Genomic DNA, 10,491 nt, shown 5'->3' with positions numbered 1-10,491 from the left:
ATATACAATGGACTATTACTCAGCCATAAATAATACCATTTGCAGCAACATGGATGAACCTGGAGATTATCATTATAAAGGAAGTAAACCAGACAGAGAAAGAAACATATCATATGATATTATTCATACATGTAATCTTATAAAAATACAAATGAATGTATTTACAAAACAGATATAGAGTCAAAGATACAGAAAACAATCTTATGATTACCAAACTGGAAAGAGGAAGGGGTACATTAGGAGGTTGGGATTAACATATACACACTACTGTATATAAAATGGATAACAAAAACAGAACCATACTCAATATTTTGTAATAACCTATTAGGAAAAGAATCTGAAAAAGAATGTGTGTGTGTGTGTATACACATATGTATATGTGTGTGTGTGTGTAAAATTGAATGACTGTGCTATACACCTGCAACTACATGATATTGTAAATCAACTATACTTCAATAAAAAAGAATAAAGTAGAATTGAATAAATAAAACACAAAATATCAGAGTGCATCATATATGCATGCTTGCTAAGTCGCTTCAGTCATGTCTGACTCTTTGTGACCCTATGGACTGTAGCCTGCCAGGCTCCTCTATCCATGGGGTTTTTCAAATAAGAATACTGGAGTGGGTTGCCATTTCCTTCTCCAGGGGAATCTTCTCAACCCAGGGATTGAACCCATGTCTCCCTTGGCAGGCAGATTCTTTTCCACTGAACCACCTGGGAAGTCCCCATGCAACTTTTGATTGAATTCAAAAGAATGGGTTCCACAAGATGGCTGCAAATGATTGATATTTAAAAAATAGATCTAATCCCTAAAGGCAAAAGGTAACAGTAATAAAGAATATGTGAAATAAGATGGCAATGCATCTAAAAGGTGGTTTATTACATCTATGGATGTAGAACAACTTTCTATGCTTGAAAAACCATGGAAAGGAGGACAAAATATAGATAGATTTGACTACTCAAAATTCATCAAGTTTCACCCAACCCAACACACACATTGTATACACAAATAAGATTTAAATGTCAGATAGCACACTTGTTTTAAAAATTGAAGGAATGAAATTAAAAAAAATAAGAATAAGGGAGACTAGGATTGATAATCCTGAGTAGTGGAAGTAGTTGCAGCTTACAGCAGCTTTGGGTGAAATGGAGTCACAGAAATGGTGCCTGACACACCTGCATGGGGGAAGGGAAGAATGGAGAGAGGGTGAGATGTATGAAAGAGTAACATGGAAACTTACATTATCATATGTAAAATAGATGGCCAGTGGGAACTTGCTGTATGGTTCAGGAAACTCAAACAGGGGCTCTGTATCAACCTAGAGGGGATGAGATGGGGAGGGAGATGGAGAGAGTTTCATAAGACAGGGGATATATGTATACCTATAGCTGATTCATTTTGAAGTTTGACAGAAAACAGAAAAATTCTGTAAAGCAATTATGCTTCAATAAAAAAAAGTTAATTTAAAAAAAAAGAGAGAGAGAAGTAGCACATATCTCTATTTCCAGCAAGATGACGACTTGTCAAGGTATTTAAAATACATCTCACTCTTCCATTTTTCCTTATGTTGGAGCACACTTCCTGGCCTTATATCTCAGAGATAGAAATGAAATAAGTTATGAAGGAAATTATATGGAAAAAAATAAAGCAGAAAAAGTAAAAGCACTCAGATACCGATACATAAAGCAAAGAACATCCATAGACAATTTTCAGTACAGAAAGTAAATGGCTAATAAACCCTCAGATATATCTAGTCTTCAAGGTAATAAAATCATTGCAAAGTAAAACTCTTTATCATCTTCCTGTTTCCATAGTAAATGCAATTTTTCCAAGTGAATACTCAGTGTGAGAGAAGACTCTATGAAATATGAATCTCAATAACTGGACTTGCAATTTCATAGTTACTTCTATTGATCTGGATCCTTCTAATAAAGACAGAACATCATCAAATATACCCTATGTTAAAATTTTAAAAAATGAATAAAATGTTCTTACCTAACAGCAAATTCCTCCTCACCTAAGTTTATTTTCCTACACCTATATGTTGCAAAATTCAGGAAAATTTCAGAGTTTCTGTTTTTTCTTGAGTCTCATCCAACAGATTTTCATCCCCCAAACTTAATAAGGAGCAGTATTCCTTGTATTGCCGAGTCCGATAGAGACTTATCACTAAATAAATAGGTTAATTTGCCAATCAAGCAAACAAACATGGAGATCTCAAGGCTCTGGGCCAGCTGTTTGGGTTTTCCAGTGACTTCAGGTAAATAATATTGGGTTTAATCCTCTCTGACTTTTTCCTGTAGTGTCTACCAGACCTGGATGGGAAGGCTGAGAAGAAGGTCTCCACATGGAAGTCCAAATTTCTCCCTGGGTGCTTGATGAAGCATCTGGGGCTAAAACTCTGTCTCCAGACAATAAAGAAGGAAGGAGTACCTGAGCTTAATTTAGGAATCCAAATGCAAAAACTATGCTCCCTCCATCTCGAGGTTGAACTTGCTCACTCATTGCAGCAGTGGAGAGATTAAAAGCTCTTTATATTCACTGTATCTGCTCATTTTCATTATTACTCCAACCCTGAGCACATTTTCCCATGGGAGCATGTCTGGACAGAATGGAAATTTTCTGTGCTGATTTGCTGTCCCCAAGAGATTAGTTTAGCTGTCAGGTCTATCCAATGCTTATTGCTATTCCATGAACTCTTCTGGCTTCCAAGGGTGAAATATGGATCCTTTTTAACAATCTTGATTTACAATCTTGAGTCAAAGATTTCTCCAAACCTGAGCCAGAGAAGCCTGTCTTGATTATGTCCTTTGAGTCTGAAATATTGACTTGTGGTAGGAACACAGCTCCTGATATCTCCAGAAAATTTGTATTTATTTTTCAATAAAAGAACTGTGTTCCTTTGCTATGAAATCATCATTAAAATAATCCTTGTTTTATAAGGATTTTAAAAACAAAAAAGTATGCTTTTGATACATCAGTCAAGAGTTTCATGCTTTTAATATAAATGAAAAGTTGGCATTTGAATTGCATTTACTATGCAAACAGGCAGATGGCAAAGGTTTTCCTTCGCAGTGACTTTACTGCCTGGGATGCTGGATATATTTTGGGGTTTATTAGCCATTTATTTTCTGTATTGCAAATAAAGTCCTCTATTTATTAAAAAATTGATAATCATAAAAGACATGGTTAAATCATTTTTTGCAAAAGTCCAATCAATGGGGATGGAACAATTACGAGCTTCATTCTAAATTTGCAGAATTGTGGTTCAGAAGTGTTACATGGTTGTTCCAAAGTTATGAACTGAGTAAGGGATGCACTTAGTTTAGAATACAAAATACTTCTTAGTTCTCTTACACAAGGCCAGTGGTCTCAATCAGAGATGATTTTGTCTCCAGAGGACCCTTGGGAATATGGGGAGAAATATTTGATTTTCCCACAAGGGGAAGAGTTCCTGGACATAGTGGGTTGAATCCAAGGATGCAGGTCAGCAAACTACAAAGTACAGGACACGCCCTACCACAAGGAAGTATCCATCCAATGTCAACTGTGGTGAAGTTGAGAAACATGGTTCTTCACAAGACATTCTCCCAAAATCAGTGTGTATATGAATCACTGGGGAATCTTATCATTAAATACAGATTCTGATTTGGCAGGACTAGAGTGGCCCAGAGATTCTGCATCTGTATCAATCTCCCAGATGTTGATGTTGCAGGTCTTGTTCTTTGGAAGAATCTTTGAGAATTAGGACTGTGGTCCAGTGTTAGAGTCAGACGGAGGTATTTTCCCAGGTGGTGCTAGTGGTAAACAACATGCCTGTCAGTGCAGGAGACACAAGAGACATGGATTTGATCCTTGGCTCAGGAAGATCCCCTGGAGGAGGGCATGGCAACTTACTCCAGTATTCTTGCCTGAAGAATCCCACAGACAGAGGAGCCTAGTGGACTACAGTCCAGGGGGTCCCAAAGAGTCAGACATGATTGAAGCAACACAGCACGCACATGCATGCACATAGATGTTTTAGTTCTTCTCCATCAAGACTCTTCTTTCTCACATCATGTCGAATGTAAGGTGATCAAATGCTGGACCAATATCAAATGTGGTGGTCAAATACCATTCTGCTTCTGCCTTAACAAATTTACACACATCTCTTGAGTATTTCCCTCTGGACAGATGGTAAAACTTTTAGGCTTTGTTTCCTCTTATGTTGTTGTTGTTTAGTCACTCAGTCGTGTCAGAGTCTTTTGTGACACATGGACTATGGCCCATCAGGTTCCCCTGTCCGTGGGATTTTGTGCCATTTCCTTCTCCAGTTTCCTCTTACATGACTAGGGAAAATCCTCCTAAGGAGTAGGTCGAGGAGTTTTTTAATATTTCAGAGCTTATAGAAAATCACCTGGTAGAAAACAGTTGCTCACTTCACTGTGGCTATTATGACTGTGTTGTAGGAGAAGACTTTTGAGTTTCCCTTGGACAGCAAGGTGATCAAAGCTGTCAATCCTAAAAGAAATCAGTCCTGAATATTCATTGGAAGGACTGATGCTGAAGCTGAAACTTCATACTTTGACCACTTGATATGAAGAACTGACTCACTGGAAAAGACCCTGATTCTGGGCAAGATTGAAGGTAGGAGGAGAAGGGGACACCAGAGGATGAGATGGTTGGATGGCATCACCAACTCGGTGGACATGAGTTTGAGTAAGCTTCAGGAATTGGTGATGGACAGGGAGGCCTGGCATGCTACGCCAGGGAGGCCCCTGGTGTCCATGGGGTCACAAAGAGTCGGACTTAACTGAGCAACTGAACTGAATATGTTCTAATTTTATTGGAACCACTTTATGCCTCCAAACCAAATTTTACCCACTTAATTCTATTCTCATCACTTAATTGTCAAGAATGATCTCTGTATTGCTAAGTCTAAAAGACATTTATCTTTTTAGCATATTATAATGTATTTACAAATTAGTTGACCAACACACATGTCCAAGTCTTGGCTCTGAGCTATGCTCATTACAATCTCTTATGACTTTCAGGTAAAATTTCTCAGCTTGCAGTCTCTGAATCTTTCCTGAAGGAGCTGTGTGTTCCCAGGATTACGTGGAGACACACTCTGATAGGAAGGGTCTCTGGAAGTCTGAATTCCTTCCTGCGTGGTTGAAGACGTAGTCTGTAGCTATGTTCCCAGAGAAGACTGCAGTAAGGAGTGAAGTGCCAGTTCCTTTACAGACACAGGACTCCAACACAACAAGTATGTCTCCTTTGACTCAAGGATGTAGAAGCTGAGGGACTGCAGGAAATATTTATGGATGCCTAGATCTGGTCATTAGGGACATTTCCCTCTTGTTACTCCAGCCTCAAGCATGTGATTTCCTCCAGTGCACTGGTCTAGACAGAAGTTCCTCTTAATGATTCTCTGTTCCCAAGAGACTAGGTCACAAATCAGGTGAATACTATTAATATCAATCCTTCTCCATAAACCCTTGTGCCATCTAGAGGTATAACCTCCTAGTACCTTATTCCACTATGAGTCCACATTTTCTCAAAAATAAGACTGTGGAACCTGTCTTGATTAGGTCCTTTGGATCTTCAAAGCATTAATTTGTGGTGGCAACAGAACCCTATATCTGCAGAAAATTTCTGTTACCCTTTCAACAAAGTAAAGAATTGGATTCTTTAATATGAAACTTTGAACACCATACCTTTTGGCTTCATGAAACTTTTGCTTAAACAAGTAGGATTTTTATACTTGTATCACAAATTAAGTAAGTAAAATTAGTGGTTGTCATTTAGTCCCTCATTAAAAAAGAAAGTTGGTGTATGGCAAAACCAACACAATATTGTAAGGTAATTAGCCTCTAATTAAAATAAATAAATTTAAATTAAAAAATAAATAAAAGGAAAAAATCTAAAAAAAATAATAAAGATAAAAAAATCAAAAAGAACAGATACATTTTGATCTCTTTTTAAGCCATATAACCTATATTTGCAGATTATAATTAATCTTTATGAAAGGTAATTCTATGATATTGTACTGTATGTACTCCAGTGAAGAAATTGGACTTGGAGGAATTTAGTGACTTGCCCAAGATATAAATTGAGTGAGGGATGGGAACCTTGATTGGAATTCTGTCAGGATATTCCCAGTTCCCTGTGGGCCACTGGTTTCCAACCAGAGATCATTTTGCCCCTTGGGATATTTGGTGATATCTGAAAAAGTGCTGCTAGCACCCACAATGTGTGGGATAGAACAGAAAACAAATAATTATTATGCCCCAAGGTTAACAGGGAGAAGACGAGAATACCTATTCTAGTCCAATGCTTCTCCAAACTCACTGTACATAAGAATCCCCTTTGATTGTAGTTATAATGTAGATTCTGATTCTGTAGGTCCTGGTTGGCCCTGAGATGCTGAATTTCTAACAAACTTCTGGGTGATGATAATGCATTCAGGATTTGGTCTGTGGACCATTCTTTGGGTACTAAGTCTATTATCCTTTGTTAGAGTCTAGAGTAGATAGTTTTAAGCCTTTTGCACCCAAAAAAAGGCCTTTGCATGTAATTTTGAAAGAATGATATTTACTCATTCCAGAGGCCATGATAAATTTTAGCTTTGTTTCTTTTATATAAGGGCACTTAAGTGACTCTGAATACTATACTTCTGAAAGATACTTTTTAATAATCAGAATAAGGGCCACCAAAGAATGGTCACATCCTAATCCACAGAACCTTAGAATATATTATTTTATATAAGGAGGGGGATTGAGTTGGTATATAGAGGGAAGTTGTTAACCAGCTGACCTCAATATATTAAGATTGACAATGATTGTCTTTTTAAACAAAATTTTAATTGGAATATAATTACTTTACAGTGTAGTTTCTGTATTGTATTGTTGTATCGAAACTAAATTGTATTAGCTTCTGCCATGCGACAGCCGTAAGTATATATATGTCCCTTCCTCTTGAGTCTCCCTCTTATCCTCTCCCCTATAAGTCTTCATAGAGCACCCAGCTGAGCTCCTTGTGCTCAACAGCAACTTCCCACTGTTGTTGTTCAGTCAGTGCATTGTGTCCAACTCTTTGCCACCTCATGGACTGAAGCATGCATGTCAGACTTCCCTGCCCTCCACTATCTCCTGGAGTTTGCTCAAACTCATGTCCATTGAGTCAGTGATGCCATCCAACCATCTCATCCTCTGTTGCTCCCTTCTCTTCCTGCCCTCAATCTTTCCCATCATTGGGGTCTTTTCCAGGTGTTCCTATATTATGTTACATGTGTGTGGGTTGTGCTAGGTCACTTCAGTAGTGTCCAACACTGTGTGACCCTATGGACTGTAGTCTGCCAGGCTTCTCTGTCCATGGGGTTCTCCAGGCAAGAATACTGAAATGGGTAGCAGTGCATTCCTCCAGGGAATTTCCCCAACCCAGGGATCAGATCCATGACTCTTACATCTCCTGCACTGGCAGTCAGGTTCTTTACCACTAGCACCACATGGGAAGCCCGTACTAAACACCTATATGTTAGCAACTATTATGCACTCTTCTTGTATTGATGACTTTAATATTATATAATGTATTTATATTTAGTTTTGGCTTTTTTTCTTTTATCTTTTTAAATTTCTACTCCCCCCACCCCCTTACAAACACCTGTGTCAAAAATAGATCGCAGGGAGGGAGCTGCTCAGCTACAAAGGAAACCTCCACCCAGAAGCAGGTTGACTAGGAATGGTTTAGCACCAGGTTCCGCATGAATGTGCAGTGCATGACAGGCAGGGGCAGCTCCCCATGCCCCAGGACAAAGGGTTATCTGCACTAGACCCCAGTCCGTTCGCAGGGCAGGGCATGCCATGCCATGCCCCAAAGGTCATGGGCAGGGGCCGTTGGTGGAGACGGCAGGGGACTGGCTATCTGAGGCTCCTGTGGCACTGCCGAATCCTTCAGCCTGGGCAGGATTCTGACTTAGAGGCATTCAGTCATAATCCCACAGATAGTAGCTTGGCCTCATTGGCTCCTCAGCCAAGCACAAACACCAAGTTTTAGCCTTTGTTTTAAAGTCTATTTCCCGCCCCCGCCCAAGATAATGTTCTCCATATCTCCTATTTCTTTTACTTTCCATATGCATGAAATATCTTTTCAACCCTTTTACTATCATTCTTTGTGGTTCTTTAGCTCTGAAGTGAGTTTCTTATAAAAAGCATAGAGAAGATAGAAGTCTTATTTTTTTTTTTAACTCAATCAGCCACCCTATGTCTTTAATTGAAACATTTAGCTCATTGGCATTTAAAATATTAATGATAAATATACGCTTATTGACACTTTGTTATCCATTTTCCAGTATTTGTAGTTCTTTTGAAAATATTTGAGATAATACATATGTCATGGGGCTTCCCCAATGGCTCAGTGGTAAAGAAGCTGCCTGCAATGCAGGAGACATGAATTCAATGCCTGGGTTGGGAAGATCCCCTGGTGGAGGGCAGGACAACCCACTCCAGTATACTCACCTGGAGAATCCATCATTGTGGTCCATGGGGTCACAAAGAGTGGGACACAGCTGAAGAAACTGAGCATGCATGCATGTGCATATATCATCTGAGATGAAATTATTCATAAGTAATCCATGTAGCACCATGAAATTAACCAGACTTTCAAAGTCTTTCTGTTCTTAGGCTAGGAAAAACTTTTTGAAAATAGGAAAGTGGATAATGGGGATAACTGTCTTTTCATCAGAGAGAGGAAAAAGCTTCAAAAAGTGAGTGCACAATTTATTTAAAGTGTAAAAGTCAAAGAAACAGAAATTCCAGGAAATGAATAGAAAAAGCAAGCTCAACATCCACAATCTAATCAAAGAATAGGAGTTTTTGTTCCAAAGCTTGAGGTCTTCTTCAAGGATGCTTCTTCAAACCCAGAACAATTTCCCTTTTTATATGAATGACTCTTTTCAGAGCTCTTTTTATGTCTTTGTTTCTGAGACTGTAGATGAAGGGGTTCAGCATGGGTGTGACCACGGTGTACATCACAGAGGCTGTGGCACTTGAATGATAGTTGTGGGGAGCAGTAGCAGGGCTAAGGTACACTCCTAGGCTTGAACAATAATATAAGGAGACAACTGAGAGGTGAGATGCACAGATGGAGACTGCTTTATATTTCCCCTGAGGTGATGAGATTCCATGTATGGAGAACATTATCTTAGAGTAAGAGTAAAGAATACCAGCCAGGGGACCACCACCAAACAGCACTGCTGTAAAATACATAATGGTATCATTAAGAAGCGTATCATCACAGGCAAGTTGGACAATCTGCTTGATTTCACAGAAAAAGTGAGGGATTTCCAAATCTGTACAGAAAGACAGCCATAACACAAGCAAGGTTTCTAACAAGGAAAGCAGGGTACTAATGAGCCAGGATAACAGAACCAAAAGTCCACAGAGTCGAGGGTTCATGATGACTATGTAGTGCAGGGGGTGGCAGATGGCCACATACTGGTCGTAGGCCATCACGGTCAGAAGAAAATCATCCAGCACTGCAAAGAGCATGTAAAAATACATCTGACTGATGCAGCCTTCATAGGATATAGCTTTTCTCTGGCTCTGTATATTAATTAACATCTTTAGGATTGTTGTGGTGGTGAAACAGATGTCTACAAAGGACAGGTTGGAGAGGAAGAAGTACATGGGGGTGTGGAGGTGGGAGTCTGAATTGACAGCCAGGATGATGAGCAGTGATCTACAGTGCTAAGGTAGTCCCAGTTAGATTATGATGTGCAGAAAGCTTTCAGATTTTCTCTCAAAGGATCATGCATTACACAGTTTTAATGAGAAATATTTTTATCCATTTGAGGAATATATGCTGAATACTAGCCATTTTCTAGGTTTAAAATTCTGAGAAAGAAAAGCCAAAAAATAATAATAAAAAATATAAGCACATAAATATCTTATGTCATGCCACATGGTGACAGATTCTATGAATAGTGTAAAAAAGTGTAAAAACAGTGGATGAGGGTACTTTTTTTTTTAAACTGAGAGTTCAAGAAGACCTAAAAATGGAGAACATAAAGTTCTACTAAATGTTGTTAAGATATATCCATCTAAAATAGAGGAACTGAAATATATAAAGCAAGTATTAGGAGACCTAAATGGAGAAATTGGCAGCAGCACAATAATAGAGGAGGACTTTGACACTTCTTTTACATCCAAAAAAACATCTATTTCTGCTTTATTGACTATGCCAAAGCCTTTGACTGTGTGGATCACAATAAACTGTGGAAAATTCTGAAAGAGATGGGAATACCAGACGATCTGACCTGCCTCTTGAGAAACCTATATGCAGGTCAGGAAGCAACAGTTAGAACTGGACATGGAATAACAGACTGGTTCCAAATAGGAAAAGGAGTACGTCAAGGCTGTATATTGTCACCCTGCTTATTTAACTTCTATGCAGAGTACATCATGAGAAACGCTGGGCTGGAAGAAGCACAAGCTGGAATCAAGATT

The 10,491-nt window shown here is 38.8% G+C and overlaps 1 protein-coding gene across 1 annotated transcript; it reads right to left on the bottom strand.

Moving 5' to 3' along the window:
• Positions 1 to 8,883: 8,883 nt before the first annotated feature.
• On the bottom strand, positions 8,884 to 9,672 carry LOC147368350 (olfactory receptor 7A17-like). Its single transcript, XM_086413563.1, has one exon. The coding sequence runs from the start codon at positions 9,670 to 9,672 to the stop codon at positions 8,884 to 8,886; it is 789 nt and encodes a 262-aa protein (XP_086269689.1).
• Between the last annotated feature and the right edge of the window lie 819 nt (positions 9,673 to 10,491).

This window comes from Bos grunniens, chromosome 7 (assembly GCF_055505025.1).
Source record: "Bos grunniens cultivar Pamir isolate PY7600 chromosome 7, Bosgru_T2T1.0, whole genome shotgun sequence".
NCBI lineage: Eukaryota > Metazoa > Chordata > Mammalia > Artiodactyla > Bovidae > Bos > Bos grunniens.
The sequence above is the reverse complement of the archived record's forward strand: the minus strand, read 5'-3'. Positions and strand labels throughout refer to the sequence as shown.